Source organism: Vombatus ursinus, unplaced genomic scaffold, assembly GCF_900497805.2.
Source record: "Vombatus ursinus unplaced genomic scaffold, bare-nosed wombat genome assembly UNPS02014775.1, whole genome shotgun sequence".
Taxonomy (NCBI): Eukaryota; Metazoa; Chordata; class Mammalia; order Diprotodontia; family Vombatidae; genus Vombatus; species Vombatus ursinus.
This window is the reverse complement of record NW_020954553.1, coordinates 28,939-48,701: the sequence shown is the minus strand read 5'-3', so window position 1 is coordinate 48,701 and position 19,763 is coordinate 28,939. Positions and strand designations below refer to the sequence as shown.

The 19,763-nt window shown below is 48.5% G+C and overlaps 1 protein-coding gene across 5 annotated transcripts in view; it reads left to right on the top strand.

Annotated features, from left to right (window-relative positions):
• Window positions 1-1,996: 1,996 nt before the first annotated feature.
• Window positions 1,997-19,763, top strand: part of LOC114044833 (tyrosine-protein kinase Fgr-like) — a 22,128-nt gene continuing 4,361 nt past the window's right edge. Inside the window, exons 1-9 of one of the 5 annotated variants that reach the window (XM_027864543.1) lie at window positions 1,997-2,018; window positions 10,601-10,665; window positions 11,170-11,340; window positions 14,072-14,312; window positions 15,109-15,211; window positions 15,470-15,568; window positions 18,251-18,354; window positions 18,507-18,656; window positions 19,170-19,325. In XM_027864543.1, the coding sequence (XP_027720344.1) occupies window positions 14,081-14,312; window positions 15,109-15,211; window positions 15,470-15,568; window positions 18,251-18,354; window positions 18,507-18,656; window positions 19,170-19,325 (844 nt within the window). In that variant the 5' untranslated portion in view covers window positions 1,997-2,018; window positions 10,601-10,665; window positions 11,170-11,340; window positions 14,072-14,080. Of the gene's footprint in view, window positions 2,019-4,005; window positions 4,024-9,483; window positions 9,671-10,600; window positions 10,666-11,169; window positions 11,341-14,071; window positions 14,313-15,108; window positions 15,212-15,469; window positions 15,569-18,250; window positions 18,355-18,506; window positions 18,657-19,169; window positions 19,326-19,763 lie in introns of those variants that run through there. The other 4 variants (XM_027864545.1, XM_027864542.1, XM_027864541.1 and 1 more) reach the window with 4 other exon arrangements.

The following is a 19,763-nucleotide window of genomic DNA, read 5'->3' as shown; positions in this document are numbered from 1 at the left end:
AATTGGGTGACATACCTAGGAGGAAAAACAAGAATGACCAATCAACCCAGGGAAGATTTAGGGAGAAGGAAATATCCTTGTGGCCCCCTTTTCAGGATCGGGGGAGGAGGAATGAAAGAAGGCCTTAGGTAAGCCACCCGCCCCCACCCCCACCCCTGCCCTAATATGATAAGAGAGGCATACATTTAGACTTGGAAGGGACCTCAGCAGCTATCTGGTTCAATGCCCTCATTTGACAAAAGAGGAAATTGAGGCCCAGAAAGACAAAGTCAATTGTCTAAGATCACACAGGGGCCACACTGCCTCGGGATAGACTTGAATAGCAGAGTTGAGATTGGAACCCAGGTCTTCCGAGGCCAGATTCAATGCTCTTCCCACAACACGCGCTTCCTCTCAATCTGTCTCTTGGGCTCTCCTCCCCACCCTCGAAGGCCCACTAGATTAGTGTGGGATCCGGGTTGGGCACTGCCGCTTGGGGTAGAACGAAAGGTGGATTCTGAACTGGCTGGGAGGATGGGAAGGGTGGGAGCTGGGGGCAGAGATATTCCCCTCCTGCCCACGTCCCCTATGCTGGTCTGGGGGCCCAAGGATGTGATGGGAGTCAAGTCAATGACACCACTCTGCCCCTCCCAGCCTCGCAAAGTCTTGAGCCTATTGCCCCAAGTCTCCGGGGCTAAGGAGAGGAGTGACTGAAAGTTCCCTTGTGGCTGCAACTGGAGAAGTTGCTCAGCTTCCTCTCTTCTAGAGCCCTCGGGGGGGGGGGGGGGGGGGGGGGGAGGGGGGGGGGGGGACAGCTGAGGTCAGAACAGCCCCTCCCCTCTCTGGCCAGCCTGCTTAGCCCAGGGGCTTTGGAGCTCTGAGGCTCCAGCGGGACCCAGTCAAAGGAACAAGGTACAGGCAGCGGCTGGGTACACATGGCAGTCTTGGAGAGGAACTCTGCCCACTTCACTCAGGCTGAGCTCTGGGCTTGCCTGGGGAACCAGAGACAGCTCCCGGAGACCCGAGGCTGAAACCCGTGCGGGGCGATGTTGGGGGAGGGAGTCATGAAAAGGGGCATTAGGGAGGGAGCCAGGAAAGGGGACTGGGAAAGGGTGTCAGAGAAGGAAGCCTGGGATTGCACCACTGGACTTGGGGCCCTGGGGGTGACTGGAAATTAGGTAGGTGAGGGAGGGAACCTGAGGGAGGGGCCTGGAGAAGGAGAGAAGTCTGGTAGAGAGAAATGAGGGGAGGTCTGGGAAGAGTGGGGTAGAGAAGGAATGCAGACTGGGGAAACAGAGAAGGCTTCTCTTCCCACAAGAGGGGGCAGGGTGGGGAGGAAGAAGGAAGGACTACGTGCCACCCATACCCCCTCGATAGGGGGCCTCCTCCCCTGTTGGGTATTCCCCTAGGGCCCTGAGAAAAGGGAAGGTCTCTGCTTCCTAGGGAATCCCTCCTCCCCACAAATGACGCCCCCCCCAGTCCGGGAATAGTTGGCCACCCCTATGGAAATCCTGCTTTTGACAGCGGGCTGGGGGGGGGGGGCGGAGTGTCTTCATGACGACGAGGGCACAAGGTAGGACAAGGCCATACTGGCATTAGACCCCAAGCACATCCCCCCCCCCCCAACTCCTAGCCTTGAGACTGGTCATCTTTTTCTCTAGCCTTCCTAGGATGGATGTGTCTAGAAGTCTGGGGTCTGGCCTACGTCCCTTGTGGGGGTAAGGGATGATGAAGACCCCCAGAGATGCCCAAAGGCAAAATACAGGGTATCCACCTTAGAGTGTTTCCAAGTCCTCAGAGAAAGGAGATATAATTACAGGGTAGGAGGGAGTTCAGTGGTCAGGACTTCTACTGAGAAGCAACTGAGGTGGGGGATGGGTATCCTCCACTTTCACCTCACTCACACCAAACTCCTGCTATTCACAGGTACGAAACCTGGCCACTGAGAGTCACTTCCTGCTAGAACTGGGGAAGGGTGGGAGAGGTGATCCCATTTATTGGGTCACCTTAAACTCTGGGCAGTATCACAACCATTCAAGGTAGGTGGAAAAATCAATCCTTAAGCAGTCTTGGCAACCCCTCTCTCCTTAGGTGATGGTGATTTCCATAGTACCTCCATCCTTAGAATTTGGAGGTCAGTCCTGATTCCCTTCCTGTTGCTGGGGGCCATCCATACTCCTTTTCCTCTCTACCACCCCCCTGCCTTCAGCTCTGGCTGTGCTGAGGCAGGGAATTTAGAGGAGGAAGAGGAAAGTAAATGGGTGGGGGAGAAGTAGGGGAGAGCAGCACACAGTGGAAGGAGAGGAGATGGTGGTGCTATGAGATGGAGGGACAGACAGGAGAGGGGGCAAGAGTTGGGAGTGAAAGGAAAGGGGGAAATTATCATCAAAAGGGAGCTGGGAGGGAGGATTATGGAGCATGGAATTTTAGAACTAGAAGGAACTTAGGATGTGGAATGTCAGAACTATTCAGTCTAACCCCCTCATTTAACAGTTGAGAAAACTGAGGTTCAGAGAAAAAAAGTGACTTCTTTTTCTTTAAAAAAAAATTGCTGCTATCTTCTATCTATACCTTCAGTTCTGAATATGCTTTTGCTCTTGGGCAGTGAGGTGGCACATTGTGTGCCATTCTAGGCACTGAGCCTGGAATTAAGAAGACCTGAGTTCAAACGTGACTTCAGACAGTTACCAGCTGTGTGACCCTAGGCAAGTCACAACCTCTGTCTGTCTCAGTTTCTACAACTGTAAAATGGGGCTAACAATAGTACTTACTTCCCAAGGTGTTTGTGAGGATCAAATGAGATAATAGTTGTAAAGCATTCAGCAAAGTGTTCCTGGCATGGTTTTTGTTAAGTAATTTTTCAGTCTTTTTTTTTTTTTTTTTTTTTTTTTTTGGTTAGGCAATGGGGTTAAGTGACTTGCCCAGGGTCACACAGCTAGTAAGTGTCAAGTGTTTGGTCTGAGGCTGGATTTGAACTCAGGTCCTCCTGAATCCAGGGCCAGTGCTCTATCCACTGCGCCACCTAGCTGCCCCCATTTTTCAGTTTTGTCTGACTCTTTGTGTCCCCATTTGGGGTTTTCTTCGCAGAAATACTGTAGCGGTTTGCTATTTCCTTCTCTAGCTCATTTTACAGATGAGGAACTGAAGTAAACTGGGTGAAGTGACTTGCCCAGGGTCACACAGCCAGTAAGTGTTTGAGACCAGTTTTGAATTCAGGAAGATAAGTCTTCCTGACTCCACGACTGGCACTTTATCCACTGCACCACCTAGCTATCCCTCCTGGCATGTAGTAGGTGCTTAACAAATGCTTGTTCCCTTGCCCCCTTTCCAACTAACCATCCTTTATAACAAAGAATAAAAAGGGGGAAAACCCCCAATTCAGCAAACTAATCAACATAACAGTGGAGTCTGACAGTATATATAATTTTCCATATCCACAGTCCCTACCTCTGCAAAAAAAAATGAAGTTATTGTAATTATGCAGTGTTTGTTTTCGGTTTTTGTTTTTTTTCCTTCTTCCATTTTTTTTTGTTCAGAAAGTGACTTTTCTAAGATCATGCAGCAAGTTAGTGGCTGGGCCAGGACTAGGCCTTAGCTTGCTTGACCCTCAGTCTAAGGCTTTTTATACTATATGTGAATAGGTGTCCAGGATGGGGAGGTCAGGAGGGAGGGGGTGATACAGGAAAAAGAGGGAAGAAAAGAAAGGAGGTAGAGGACCCTAGGTAGAGGAGGTAGGGAGATAGCTGAGAAAGGAGGCAAGAGAGGGGAGAAAGGAGATAGAGTGGGATTCTGAAATAGGGTAGGAGATAACGGGGTCAGAGCTGAGTGGGGGAGGTTGGAGAGGAAGTTGAGGTCATAAGATTCACAAGTCCTGCTGTATTTGTCATATATAAGTATATTCAGGAAGAGAACATGGGCTGGGGTAGACTATATAGTGACCCATGTGGTGAAGGAAGTGGCCAGAAGGGGGAGGGGAAAACTGAAGGAGGTGCTGTCTTTGTGGGAAGTTGACTCAGAGCTGGAGAAGAACCTCTGGGAGCTGGGGTGAGCACCTGGGGTTTGGGAGGGGAGGGGATGCTGTGGGGACTGTGCAGCTATCCCAGCTGGGGGTGGGGTGGGGAGTAGGCTGGACAGCTCCTCTCGTTCAGCGTGTGTATCACGAAGCCAAAAGTCCCTTCATCCCCAGACCCTTTCCTCACCCCTTCCTGACTGTGACCAGCCTTCCCCCAAATCCTATGCCTTGTGAACTCAAGTGGCAGTCCTAGCCCCATTTTCTTTCAACACAAGTTTCTAGATTGAGACAGAAATTTCCTTCTCTGGAAGCCTAGTGCCTGTAGAGAGAAAAAATACTGACCTTAAAGTCGGAAGACCTGGATTCTAGACTCTGAACCAATACTTCCTAGCTGTGTGAAACTGGACAGTCACAATCTTTCTGAGTCCTAGCTTCCTCTTCTCTAAAATGGCCCTACCAATCCTTGTATTGCTTGCCTTAGGGGGTTGTCATGAGGAAAATGCTTTATTGGCTGTCATCTTATTAAAAAAAACAAAAACCTCACTTTATATGGCCCATTTTAAGTTTAGCAAATTTTTGAATACTTTAAGGATCTGTGATTTCTTCTGTGTGGTGCCTTCTCTAGTTCCACAGATCTCAGTCCTTTGACAGCCTTTTGTAGGTGGTTCTCAAGAGAGCTGCTGTGGACCTCAAATTCATCACCCTGTGACTGACCAGGTGATGCTCAGCAGTTACTCAATCTACAAGCCTTTAGGAAGCCCTTACTATGTACCAGGTACTGGGCTAAGCACTGGGCATATGTAGATGGGCCAAGCCAGCCATGCAGTTCATCCCTGATCTACTCTGAGCCGGTGAGAGGTGAGGTAGCTTGCAGTATACCAGGATGAAGCATCAGGGGAGAGTTTTTAGCAGAGGGAGCTTTATGAAGAACTCTATAAACATGAACTATGATTGTTTCTGGTTAGTCTCAGAGCTAGTTCGTTTGTAGGCGCGGTTTAGCTCCCTGAAGAGATTCACTGGTGGAAGGTTGGCCACCCAACAATGACTTTTCAGGCAGACTATGTACTAAAAACTGAAACCATGAGCTGCAGAAGGAGTTTTCATGCCTGAGGAGTTAGAGGTTCTTGAAGTATTTATATTCCTGAGAGTAAGGAAAAATGTAGGCCTAGTCATAGTTAGGGCCCTGTTAAGGGAATGGTCAATGTAGTCACCATCATAGGCTAGACTTAACCTTGGAACATAGGGATTTTTGTGTGTGTGCCTCTTTTCACTTGTTCTCTATTGGTGTACTAATGGTAGTAACTATGCACTGGCTATAATTAGGGACTTACTGGGGAGATGGGGGCTCAAAGATGGTTCAGTGAGGAGATGGAAAGTCAAGGATAGAAGTATGGGCTGAGTGAGGAGATGGGGACTCAATATTGGAGGTGTGGGCTCAGTGAGGAGATGGGGGCTCAATAATGGAGGTGTGGGCTCAGTGAGGAGATGGGGCATCAAGGATGGAGACATTGGGTCAGTGAGGAGATGGGGCATCAAGGATGGAGACATTGGGTCAATGAGGAGATGGGGGCTCAAGGATGGAGACACTGGGTCAGTGAGTAGATGGGGTAGCTCATTGAGGGGATGGAAGCTTAATGACAGGATAGGAGCTCAGGGAAGGGATGGAGGCCCTGTAAAGGTATGGGGAACTTTCTGGAGGAGAAATTGGATCAGTGATGGAGATGAAAACTCAGTGAGATGTATGGGAACTTAGTGAAAAGATGGGGGCTCTGTAATAAGATAGGGGGAAATGAGTCATGAGTTTCTCCCCAGCATAGCCCTGGTGTCTTTGAGCATTGCTTAGTTAATTCCCAGGAAGAAGAGCAGGTGAGTTGGGGTTAGGGTTGGGGGAGACCCAGAAGAAAAGGAGAGGGGAGGGATGAAGAAGGAGACTCACTTTTTCATCCTGACCTTTCTTCACTGACCCACTGCCCAGATTCAGTGACTTCAGGTGCCTTTGCTGGGTGGCACAGAAAAGGTTAAGAACTTCTGTAACAAAGAAATGTTACATTCATATCCCCTCTGTACTACCTCTGTTGATTGTTTCCAATTTATCCTGTATATCACTTGTTTATACATTGTTATTTGCATGTTGTCTCCCCTGTGAGACTGTAAGCTCCTTGAGGGAAGGGACTGTTTTGCTAGTATCCCCAGTGCTTAGCTCTGTGCCAGACATATAGTTTATTGTTTGCTCATTTCAGTTGTGTCTGACTCTTCGTGACTCCATTTGGGGTTTTCTTGGCAATGATACTGGAGTGGTTTGCCATTTCCTTATCCAGCTTATTTTTACAGATGAAAAAACTGAGGCAAACAGGGTTAAGTGACTTGCCCAGGGTCACATAGCTAGTAAGTGTCTGAGGTCAGATTTGAACTCAGGAAGATGAGTCTTCCTTACTCCCATCCTGGCATTTTATCCACTCTACCACCTAACTGCCCCTCCTGGCATGTGGTAGGTACTTAATAAATGTTTATTGACTGACTGACCTCAGGCAGGAGTCTGATTTCTTGTCTGGGCCCAGGGTATGCTCTGAAGGTACTTGGCTGGGTTAGGGGCTAAACAGATAGTTTCCATGGGCATTAGCAGTTACTTTAAGGTTGGGGGGAGTGTGGGTTAATGTTGCAGTATTGAGACTGGGGTTCAGGACTCCTGAATTTTGGGAGTAACATGAGTTCCTCCTCCAGAAGCCCAGGAGCTAGGGAGGAAGGGGAGAATGAGGTCTGTAATGTTTCTCCTTGCCTCTTGCGCAGCACCGGTGAGGTGCCTCCCCCACTCTTAGATCAGATACACTAGGTGGGAAGCTGAGGAGCTGAGCCGGAAGCCTCCTATTTCTCCACTTCTCCCCACCCCAGAAATGGTTCCTTTTTGGTGAGATTCTGAGAGCCCTGCCTGCCCCTTTCTCTTGTCCCCACTAGCCCTGCTGAGCTTCACTTTCTCCATCACCCTCTTGGAACTTTCTTTGGTTCTCACCCCAGTCTTCCATTTTGGCCTCTTGGTGGGGATGCACCAGCCCCTTTAGAAGCATCCAAGCAGGGGCAGCTAGGTGGCACAGTGAATAGAACACTGGCCCTGAAGTCAGGAGGATCTGAGTTCAAATTCGGCCTCAGACCAAACACTTGACATTTACTAGCTGTGTGACCCTGGGCAAGTCACTTAACCCCAATTGCCTAAAAAAAAAAAAACAAAAAAAAAAACATTCAAGCAGCAGGTTTCTCCACTTCCCAGAATCCCTTAAGACAGGCCCCACATTCCAGGATAGAATTCTTTTTGTGGAGCCCCGATCCCAGCCCATTTGTCCTTCACCATCTCCCTTAAGGGACAACTGGAAGCAGGGCAGATGTTGCAGTAGGAAAGGTCAAGGTTACGCCTTGCTCTAGTGCCCAGGTATATGAGGGGCCGCCATGATGGTGGGTAGGTGTATGTGCCATACAGACAGGCTCCAGGAAGTTTACACAAGTACACTGTGTACGGTGTACCCTGGTACAGTGTAGACAGGCACACTGTGACCTAGCTAGGCACAACGCCAACATTGAAATATATACAGGTACAGTGTGGCATTGCTGAGGGTAGTGTGGACAGGTGGAGGATGGTGGGTGGCACTAGGTGCAATGCAGACAGGAGCAGCCTGGCTCCTGGAGCCTGGCAGTGAACACAGATGAAATGCAGGAAGTGGGAGCCCATTAAGGGATGGTGCATCTGGATTAACCTGTTTCCCTGAGCCTGGCTTGGGCAAAAGGAGGGGGAGAAAAGAGGCCTGCAGTGCTGAGCATCTCTCTGAGCCCCCAAGAACAGGTGCCTACAGGGAGACTCTGGCTTTCCATCCTGAGCCTGGGAACTCTTCCAAATGTGGGGCACTTCCCACAGTGATGAGGGTGAGGTATACAGTGAGCCCCGTGGATGGTAGCTGAGGTTCTAACATCTTGCATGGCGGCATGCTGAAGTAGAGACAATGTTGGACCTGGGTTTAAATAAAGACAGCTAGGTGATGAAGTAGACAGAGAGTTGGACCTGGACTCAGGAAGATCTGAGCTCAAATTCAATCTGACACTAACTGTGTGAGCCTGGGCAAGTCACTTAACCTCTGTTTTGCCTCAGTTGCCTCATCTGTCACAGGCAGATAATAACACCTACCTCCCTTACACGTAGAAAGTCTCAGCCACTTACTAACTTTGTGACCATAAGCTAGTCACTTAACTCTGTCTACCTCACTTTCCTCATCTGTAAAATGGAAATAATTACATCACTTACCTCCCAGATTTGTATTGAGAATCAAATGAGATAATTTTTGTAAAGTTCTTTGTAAAACTTGAGGTATCAAACAAATGCTATTATTATTATTGGCTAGGCATGGTGCTATAATAATTAGGCTATTATTTTTATTATTTCTTTGTATATCATGTAGTATTATGTTGTTCTGTATATTATTACATATAATATATTCATTATCCTGGATCTACCACTTACCAGCTGTATGACCCCAGGCAGATCTTTTCACTTTGCAGTCTCAATTTCCTCATCTATAAAATTGGAATATTAATAACAGATGTTTGAACAGCCATTTAAAGTTTGCAAAGCACTTTATGTATAATGTCTCATTTTAGACTCACGAAATGAACTATAGATATTATGGTTCCCATTTTACAGATGAGAACACCAAAGTTTAGAGCTTTGACCATGATCACACACTTGGCACATTTCAGAGGTGGAATTTGAATTCAAGTTGCCGGACAGGAGTAGCCATGGTAGAATATTAAGCTCAGGGGTCTTCAGAAAGTAGGGAGGAATTTCAGGCAAGACTGTGAGGGAGATATCTGTGGGCAGATGGGGGCCTTGGCCTGCCTCCTAACTCACAGCCAAGATGAAGCCGGCTTTTCTCACATACTTGGCTGGCCATGAATCAAGACAGAGACGTGCAGAAGGTGGGAATGAAGACCCCTCAAAAAGAAGGGAATGTGGAATAACCTGAGGAGGGTTCAAGGAAGAAGATGGTGAAAACCAGTCAGCTCAGGGACTGCTCAGAGTGAAGGCTCTGAACCTGCAAGGGGAGGAGGGTGGGCCAGAAAGCTGGGGCATGGGGTAGCCCTGGCGGGCAGGAGATCCAGGTTCGAATCCTGGCTTTGACCCCAGTCCCCAGTCAGCTGAATCACCTCAGACCAATCTTGGAGTTTAGTTTGAGGTGGTGTGATATTGCAGAAAAACAGTGAAAAGATCTGGTTTTGAACCCCAACATTACTCTGAGCCTTAGTTTTCTCATCTGTAAAATGAGCAACTACCAACTTCCCCATGAACACACATCCTCCTCCACCCCCAACATCTCCACCCCAGTGTCACTGTGAGGAAATCACTTTGTAAACCCTAAAGGACTTTAGAGATGGGAGCCCTTATTATCACTACGGAACCTGAGCTCAAGAGTACCCAGGGAGGAGGGAGATGGGATGGGCAATCTGTGCCCCAGAATCTTGGTGGACGCCCTTGTCTTGGGCCTCTCTGGAATCAACTGACCCTCTGACCAGTCCCATGATTCCCCAGGCCATTCTCACTCTGCATCTGAGCCTTGGCTTCCCCTCCTCCAATCACCCCCCTGTTGCAATGGGAGTTTCCGGGGGGAAGGATGCCTTGCTTAATTCACCACAAGGCCAAAGGTACTTTCTTAGCTTCAAGAAAAGGCTTTTTGGGAGTGGTGGGGTGCTAAGAGGGACCCTAGGATCTCTGCATCCCCCTCCTCCCCTACCGGAGCCATTCCCAAGGGGAGGGTAAGAAGGGGAGGAGGGGACAAGATAATCTCTAGTTAAATAATGACCCAGACACATACAATCTTATTGTGGCATAGTAAAAAAAGAACTGAATTTAGAGTCACAAGACTTGGGTTTGACCCCTCAATTCTGCTCCTTACTGCCCTGTGTAACCTTGGGCAAATCACTTCTGTCTAGGTCTCAGTCTCTGGTGAGATGAGGCGATTGGACTGGATGGTCTTTTAGGTATTGTGCAGCTTCTAGTTTTATTTGTTAACATCAAATTGTAGATTCTTGGGACTGGAAGGACCATAGATTCCTCCCCTTCCCCACCAATGTCTCCAATTCCTTCCTTTCCCCATGTCCCCTGCCCCCAGCTAGAACTGTCCCCCAAAGGGCCTGGGCCTTGGCTGGAGCTCTGGGGGGGGGAGCGGTCATTGTTCAACAGAATATGGGGAAGGCAAGGAGAGAGCCGTCCAAGACCAGAGCCGAGATCACCTCAAAACCAATTTTCCAGTGCCTAAGAATATGTGAGAATCTCTGTGTGTTTTCGTATATAGGACCACAGCTCGTTAGAACTGATTTATATGTGTGTGCAAGTGTGCATGTGTGTGCTAAGTGCTGTGAGAGGCTATGTGAGAGGTATTAGCTGGAAGGAAATGGAAGGCAGATGCCTCTCGGACTCCAGGAGTTCTGAATTCTAGTATAACAGGCAGAACTTCTCTCCCAAAGTCCCCCAAGAAAGGAATGAGAATGGCGCTGGTTTGGAGGGGTCAGAGTCTCGGAGCAGGAAACTGCAGGCTGTCCGTATCCGCCATCTCCTGTTTGTCTGCCCCTCAGGGATCTGGCCATTCCATTCAGACCGTGCTGTTATTCCACTGACCTCAGCGGCTCGGGACCTGAAGGTAAGTGTCTGTGTGAGTAAAGAGAGTGGAGGGGCGGAGGGCGGGGAGGATAAGGGGAGGAAGCAGAGGACAGGGCCTCAGGGGATGCATTTGGGGGGCTTCCCAGATGCTACCACCCCCTCCACACACACACACACACACACACACACACTCTCCAGCCCCCTGCCAGTGTCTCAAGCCCTCCCTGCAACCCCCTTCCTCTCACACAGACTATGGTTGCCTGGCAACCAATGAAGGAGGGGATAGAGAGTGGAAAAGAGCTAGTTTGACAGCCTAGAAGCAGGACAGACAGGGAACTGGCCTTGATCTTCCTACCCCCTGGGATTCTCCCTCCTCCTCCACTCTATGGGCCCCCTGCCCCCTACAAAGGCACACACACACACACACAGAGAAATGGAGATACACACACAGAGCTGAGAAGACCCACAGGCGAAGAAACAAAGATATGGAAACACAGAATGGCAGGGCTGGAAGGGACCTCATCCAAATGTTCTCCTTTGGCAGAGGGGAAAACCTGAGGTCCAGACAAGGGAAGCAACTTGTCCGAGGTTACACAGCAAGCTAGCAGCAGAGAACGGATTAGAGCCTGGGTCTCCCCGGTCCTGGCTTCTCTTCACCGCGCTCTAATACCCCAAGACTCTCACACAGAGGGAGACACGCTCAAATCTCCCAAAGGTCTTAGTGCTGTTATTATTATCTTCCCACTACCAGAGGATTTTCGATCCAGAACTAGGAGGGATCTCAGAGACCATTTAGACCTACCCCCTCCCCATTTAACAGAGGAGAAAACTGAGGCACATCTTCCTCTCCTGCCAGAGCTTTTTCAGGAAGATCTAGTGGTCTGGGATTGTTATCCAGAGCTGAGCCCAGCTAAGCTTAGAGAGGTCACCAAGGGCCGTGCAACTCCCAGGCCATGTGCTGAGCCTGAAAGGCAATGCTTCAGAGGAAGGGTGGATGAGTGAGCCAGCACCGAAGAGATCCATCTCCGAGTGTCTTAGTGATTGTTATTATTATTATTGTTGTTGCTCACTGAAGTCTTCCTCAGATGCCTTGCCAGGGTGTGGTGGTCACCCTGAGGTCTTGGAGGCAGTGAGGAGAGAACACAGGCTCTGGCCGGGCCTGCCCAGCTGGAAGTACTTAGGTTAGGAGCCCTGGAAAAGACCATGTCTGGGGACCAGCCCAGCCAAGTTTGGAGAGGGTCATCACAGGAAAGGCTGACCACTGGGGATGGAACTTTTTCAATTGCTGCAATTTATTAAATACTGGCTCCAGATTCCAGGGTTAGGAATCTGCAAGGGGGAGAGAGTAACTATACCAAAGGAATCATGTGCCCTTGGAGTTTGGGCAGCTAGGCAGCACAGTGCAGTGCAGTGAATTTGGAGGCAGAAAGCCCTGAGTTCAAATCCCACCTCAGACCTTTACCAGCTGCATAACCCTGGGTAAGGAAGTTACTTCACCTTTGTCAGTTTCCTCAAGTGTAAAATAAGGATAATAATGAAGCTTTACTAAGTCTTGGGGATTTAAAGAAAGGCCAAACACATTCCCAAGGAGCCCCCTTTCTAATGCAAAGAACATTGTCCATGTATTTGCCTTGATAAACAGTGTAGATGGGAGACCTACCTCCCAGCGCTGTTGTGAGGATTCAATGAGATCATAATATAATGATAATAATAATAACTAACATTTATATAGCTCCTCCTACTTGCCAGCCACTGTGCTAAGCACTTTACAATTATTATCTTATTTGATCCTCCTAATAACCTTGGGATGTAGGTACTGTTATTATCCCCATTTAACTGATGAGGAAACTGAGACAAACTGGTTAAGTGACTTTCTCAGGGTCACATGTCTAGTCGGTATCCAAGGCCACATTTGAACTCCCATCTTCCGGACTCCAGGCTCAGTGCTCTATCTACTATGTCATCTAGTTGACCATATAATATATGCAAAACTCTTTGTAAACTGTAATGTACCATGTAAATAGTAGTGATTATTATTAAGGAAGCTGTTACTATTATTAGTCCAGACTCATGATTTTATCATCATGGGAAAATCCCAATGTGGAAACTCCTTCTACTTATCTGTAACTTATAGTCTTGGAGAGTTGACTGGGCACATTGAGAGGTTAAGTGACTTGTCCAGGGTCACACAGTTAGTATGAGTTAGAGGCAGGGCTTTTACCCAAATCTTCCTGACTTCAAAGCTGCCCCATGTTCAAATTCATATGAATATATCCTGGTTCCCAGGGGGGTCTTTGTGTATTTGTCAATAATAGTCATTATTATTCCCTCCATTAATTTTTTTTCCTATTTATCCTAAATATGACCATGGCCAGTTGTCTTAACTTTTGTCTTGCCACTGGACTCCAGTGACTCTGAAGGAAAGACTGAGGCTGACTTTGCACAGTTCTGCCTCACTTAAATCCAATTCACGTGCAAGTCAAGACATCACCTTGTGATATCATTGGTCCTCTTTGAGAACGAAGGACAAACAACAATCCTGTATATAGCTTACTTTGTATATGTTTGCTTGCCTGTTGTCTGTTCCCTCTCCCCACTAGAATGTAAGCTCCTCAAGGGCAGGGATTGTCTTTTGCCTCTTTTTGTACCCCCAGAGCTTAGCACAGTATCTGGCACATAGTAGGCGCTTAATAAATATTTGTTGAATTGAATTGAAAATTATTATAATTAGATCTGTGTAATATTAAAACAGATAACATGACACATGTATGTCTGTATGTGTAATTAGTATTGGATAGCTGTGATTTCACTGGTGTGGGGGACTTCTAGAGGAGGAAATTCCCTCCACCAATGCAGATCAGTACTTTCTTTACTATTTACAGTCTTAGAGAGTTACCTATAGAACTGAGAGGTAGGATGACTTGTTTAGGGTCACATAACCAGTCAGTATATGTTTCAGAGACAGGATTCGAACCCAGCTCTCCCTGGCTTCCCATTATGCCAGGGTACCTCTTAATAATTATATTCACAAATAAATTATTATTTAAAGCAGTGTGGTGGAGTGGATAGGGAGTTAGCCTTTTAGTAATGAAGACCTGGGTTCTGCCTAGTCCCACTTCTGATACATACTGACTGTGTGTTCCTGGGCAAGTCACTCTACTCTCCTAGTACCCCAAGCCACTCTCTAAGGGTGAATTATTATAATAATGATTATTATCATCATCATTATTTTTATAGATAGAAACAAATATGATGACCCACTGGGAGTCAGGCCACCGAGGCAGAATTCTGTCTCTTGTACATTGGAGAGGGCTCCTAGTCCTGGCCTCATTACACATACAGCTAGCCCAGGGAGCTTCTGCAGGTGTAGGGGATGCACAAGGAGACAGGGTCCCCAGTAGGCAAGTGTCTCCCTCTCTCTCATCCTGCCTCTCCACCCTCCACAGGCGCCCACAATGGGCTGTGTGCCCTGTAAGGAAAAGGCAGGATCAGACACCAAGCTTGAGGCCTTCAATGAGGACAATACTAGAGGAAATCAAGGCCATGGGAACCGCTATAGTCCTGAGCCCACCAGGGTTATCTCCCCTTCCCCCTCCCACAATCCCAACTTCAATAATTTCTCCCAACAACCAGTCAGCATGCCAGCCTACCTGAATTCTATTTCCTCAAAACCTGGAGGTATCGCAGGTCAGTGCTTGTGGGGTTAGGGAGGGCAGGAGGTACCAGTGGGGAGGTAGGGTCAGCCACAAAACCCTAGAAACCTCATATTTAGGTGCCGAACATCACCTGGTATTAAAGTCAACTCAGACCTCCTCCCCTGACCTGGATTCCCATGGGCAGAGCCTATGGTTTGGGGTGAGACCCAGAGGTAGAGGGAGATAAGGTACTTTCCTGTGACCTAAGGAAGGAAACATGGCTCCTGCCTTCAGGAAGCCCTCCTTCTGAAAATAGAAAGCCAGCCTCACACCCCACCCCCATGCCTGCCCCTTCTAAAAAGGGAGGCATGATCCTGGCTTCAGAGAACCTATAATGTGAGGGGAAAAATCTGGGAGTCTCTGATCTAAGAGGAGACTGGACTAGACAGTATGCTAGAGCAAAAGGATGGAGCGGGGAGGGGCCCTGCTAGTACTGAGGGTCACCACTATGGAAGGAGTAGTGCTAGGGGTGGGGGAGGTTGTTCATCGATCATCAGGAAAGGCTTCCTGAGAGACCACAGGGCACAGGGCCTGGTAGAGAGGAGGGAAGATGTCCAAGCAGGAGAGACAGAAAGGAGAACAGGCTTGCCTAGCTGGAATAAGGAATGAGAACTAAAGAATTTGGGGGCTGAAAAAATAAGGAGAGAGGGGCAGGTGAGGGCAGGTGGCTAAGGAGTGGAGGCTTGGGGGAATCTTTGAGTTCATGAGCAGAAGGAGCAAACTGCTGTATGCCTGGTATGGTCACGGAGGCCTGGCCACACTTAGCCAGCTGCCCCCTCTCCCTGCAGGGGCTGGAGTAACTCTTTTCATTGCCCTTTATGGATATGACGCCAGGACTGAGGATGACCTCACCTTCACAAAAGGAGAAAAATTCCACATCCTCAACAACACGTGAGTCACCTGTGGGCCCTGGCTTTGCTGGGGAGAGAGAGATTCCCCCAACACCCATGATTATTATCTTAGGAAGAGCGGGGCAGGGGTGGGAGGACTCGAGGACCCCAGCTGGTTGGACACGCAAACTATCATTCAGCATCCCCTGAGGGTTCCCATTTCAGGAGGATGCTGCCAGGCTGGTGCCCCACTTCTCTTGCCTGGAGAGCCAGCAGAGTGAGACAGCTGCTCATCCCGCCCTTCCATCTGTCCTTGCAGGGAGGGCGACTGGTGGGAGGCCAGATCCCTGAGCTCTGGACGTACCGGATACATCCCCAGCAACTATGTGGCTCCGGTGAACTCCATCCAGGCCGAAGAGTGAGTCAGGGTCAGGGCTGCAGTGCTCTGACTTTAATCCGGGCCCTCAAGATGAGACAAGAGGGACCAGGGAGTCTCTGCTCTCTGGGACTTCCCAGCTTCCTTGTCCTTCCTCATCGCCCTGGGTGGAATAGAGGGAGGAGGCACCTGTGCTTAGGAGAACAGAGATGGCATATTGTCACTGCACCCAAGAAACTTTCCATCTAGTTGGGGAGATGAGACACATTTTTAAAAATGACATCTAAAATCCCTATGGACTCAGGTCCTTCCCAGCTCTGACATTCTGTTCTCCACCTTTCTCTGCACTCCCAGCTCTGACATTCTGTGTTCTAAGGGCCATACCAGTTCTGACATTCTGTGTTCTAAAGTCCATACCAGTTCTGACATTCTGTGTTCTAAGGGCCATACCAGTTCTGACATTCTATGTTCTAAGGGCCCTCCCAGCTCTGACATTCTATGATAATGAACAATACTAACTAACATATGATTGGGTCATATGCAGTCCCTACATACAGACAGTAAGTGATGTTACAATTCAGAAGGAGAGATTTTGTTGCATGGGAGTGGAGAGAAGGCTGGCAATGGGGGAAGGAGGCCAGGCAAAGCTTCACAGAAAATGTGGCACATGAGCTGAATCCTAAACCTGAAGGGTTTAGATAGTTGGAGGAAAACATTCTGGATGGGGAAGGCAGGGAAGGGAAGCATCTCAAACGATCGGGGGGTGGTGAGTAATCTGTTTTGTCTGGGGCACTGGGTATGTCAGGCGGGGAGCGTGGCTGCAAAGGCAAGGGCAGACCAGACTGGGGAGGGCCTCGAAGGGTGGAGTATATGCCTCAGTCAGTAAGGAGCCATTGAAGGTGTCTGAGCAGCGAGTGATGCTGTCAGAGCTGTATATGAAGAAAATCACTGAGACATCCTGTTCTGCCTGATGGATTCAAGGGGAGAAAGACTGAAGGTACTTAAGAAGCTATTACTGCAGACTAGGCAAGAGATGATGAGAGCATGAACGACAATGGTCACCGTGGGAACAGAGAAGACAAGAGGGGATAGACTGGAGAAGCTTACCAAAGAAGATTCAGCAGGGCCTGGTGCTGTCATAGGACCAAGCGGATCGATAAACATTTATTAAGCACCTTCTATGTGCCAGGGTGGGCAGCTGGCTGGTGCAGTGGATAGAGCACCAGACCTGGAGTCAGGAAGACTCATCTTCCTGAGTTCAAATCTGGCCTCAGACACTGACTAACTGTGTGACGCTGGGCAAGTCACTTCCCCCTTTTTGCCTCAGTTTCCTCCTCTGTAAAATGAGCTGGAGAAGAAAATGGCAAACCATTCCGGTATTTTCACCAAGAAAACCTCAAGCAGGGTCACAAAGAATCAGACACAACTGAAGCGACTGAAAAACAACATTATGTGCCAGGCACTGTGCTAAGTACTGGAGATACAAAAAGAAGCAAAAGATAGCTCCTGCCCTCAAGGAGCTTACAATCTAATTGGAAGGAAAGGGTGAAATATAGATATCTTAGATAGGCTGAGGTTTTGAGGCTGGGGAACTTGGGAGGTGGGGAGAACATTGGTAGAACAGGAATATTGGGAGGGAGAGCAATTATTAGACAGAAGGTGAGAAGTTAAGTTTTGGACATGCTGAGTCTGATGGAACAATGGGGATGGCCAGTGGGAACTTTCAGCAAGCCTGTGGAGATGTGGGGATTCAGAAAGGGAATCATCTACACAGAGGGCATAGCTGGAGTCATGGAATTGGCACCATAGTATCTTGTTGGTGGGAGAAACCCCTTCATCCCTTCTCTGTTCCATCCAAACTGACCCTCTGGCTGTTCCATTTCCCACCTTGATATAATGCACTCTGCCTCCAACTATTAGAATCGCTAGCTCCATTCAAAGCATAGGTCAGGTTGTGCTTCCTACACAGGTCTTTTCCTAATCCCCTTCCCACCTCCCTACCTCCCCAGTTAAGAGTACTCTCTCCCTTTTGCAATTATTTTGAATATACTTTATACTCACTTGTGTACATGTTGCATCAACCTCCCTGCCCCTGCCCCAGAAGATTGGAGGGGAGGGGTGGTGGACTGTAAACTCAATGAGAGAGAACTGTCTGGCAAAAAAGCTAATGGGACCTCAGGCTGCATTAAGGGAGTGTCCAGCAGGAAAGAGGTCCAAGGCTGCTGGCTTTGGTCTCAGTCAGGAGAGTTTTATTCTGTTTTGCTCTGGAATCCATATTTTAGGAAGGACCTTGACAAGCTGGAGAAGAGAGAGTGTAACCCAGCTCTTAGGGATGGGGGAGACGTGGCTGTAGGCACTTCCTGTCTGATGGAGGAGATGGTACAGAAATAAATTTAAAACAGCAGTGTCTTGAGAGTGTCAAGGGATGAACGAATGAATGAACAAATGAAAAAGCATTTATGAAGTGTTTATTATATGCCAAGATCTATGCTAAGCACTGGAGATACAAATAGAAAAATCTAGTACCAGTTGCACCTGGGTCCTTCTGGGAGTCTGTAATGCTGTAACTGATAAATCTGTCAGAACCCAGTTCTCAATCCTAGGTCCTTACAATTCGGTGATTGAGTACGTGGTAGCCTTGAAGGCAGTGACTGCTCCAGGGTATACCATCCCTCCTGGGACCTTCCTCACCTGGTCCTCTGTGGGCCTCCCCTTCCTCCCCAGGTGGTACTTTGGGAAGATAGGTCGGAAGGATGCTGAAAGGCAGCTGCTGAGCCCCAACAACCCTCGAGGAACCTTCCTTATCCGGGAAAGCGAGACCACCCAAGGTGGGAGGTGTGGGGAGGGGTTGGGGCTTGGTGGAAGGGATGGGACCAAACATCTGGGAACCCCCATCACTACTTGGCTGTCTCTCTGATGGGGGGCATAAGGTAAGTACTTAGCACCCTCTCTCTCCTCTGCCCTGTCCTCACCCCTCTAGGGGCCTATTCTCTGTCTATCCGCGACTGGGATGAGAATAAGGGGGACCATGTAAAACATTACAAGATCCGTAAACTGGACAATGGAGGGTATTACATCACCACACGGGTCCAGTTTGACTCTGTCCAGCAGTTGGTGCAGCACTACACTGGTGAGTGAGGTGTGGTTATGGGATGGAGTTCAGAGAGGGTCCAGCAGGACTAGGAGTACTGGAAGGAGGTTGGGGAAGAGGGACCCCCACCCATCCAGAGAGACCCGCAAAGCTCTGACCAATTTAGGATTTCTCCATCTAGAACTTTTTTTTGGAGGGGGGGTGGAAGGGGATCTAAACCTCTGATCTAATATATATAGAGAACTCCTAGTGTGGGACTACCTCCACCAATGCAGATTAGCAGTTTATGGTCTTAGGGAGTTTTCTCAGTTGTTGAAAGGGTCATTGATTTGTCCAGGGTCACACAATCAGTGTGAGTCAGAGGTCTTTTTACTGTAACGCTGTCCCCCATTCTCTTATACCACCTGGCCTATAGCCTTGCATACAGTAGGTACTTAATCAATGGCTACTGAGTGAATGAAAGAATGCTAACTGCCCTAGTTTCCCAGCTAGGAGGGAGGCCCAGAAGCATGGGTTGCCAACATATTCCTTCTCCCTACTATGGTCCTTCAGAATTCAATGACGGGCTATGCTACCTACTCACGAAGCCTTGTGCCATCATGAAACCAGGAACCCTAGGCTTGGGTAAAGATGCCTGGGAGATCAGCAGAGACTCCATCATCCTGGACCGAAAGCTGGGCATGGGCTGCTTTGGGGACGTCTGGATGGGTATGAAGGAAACATGGAAAACTCTAAGGTCCTCAGGGGAGGTGGGGACCACTTGCGGAGGGTTGTTCTGGGTGTGGGGAGTGAGTGGGGGGAGAGGTGGGGAGTGAGCAAGAGAAGATATTTAGTTGGAACCCGGGATTGGGAAGTGTTTAGAATAATAGAATGTGAGAGCTGAGAGAGACCTTAGAATATAGAATACATAGTGCTCAGCACATAGAACACAGAAAGTCAGAGTTGGAAAGGAACAGAACAGAAAATGTCAGATCTGGGAGGGACCTTAGAACACAGAATGTTAGGGCTAGAAGGGACTTTAAAATATAACATGTCAGAATTGGGAGGGACTTAGAACACAGAATGTCAAAGCTGGAGGGGTCCTCAATACATAGAACATGGAAAGTCAGAGCCAGAAAAGACTTTAGAACAGAGAATGTCAGAGCT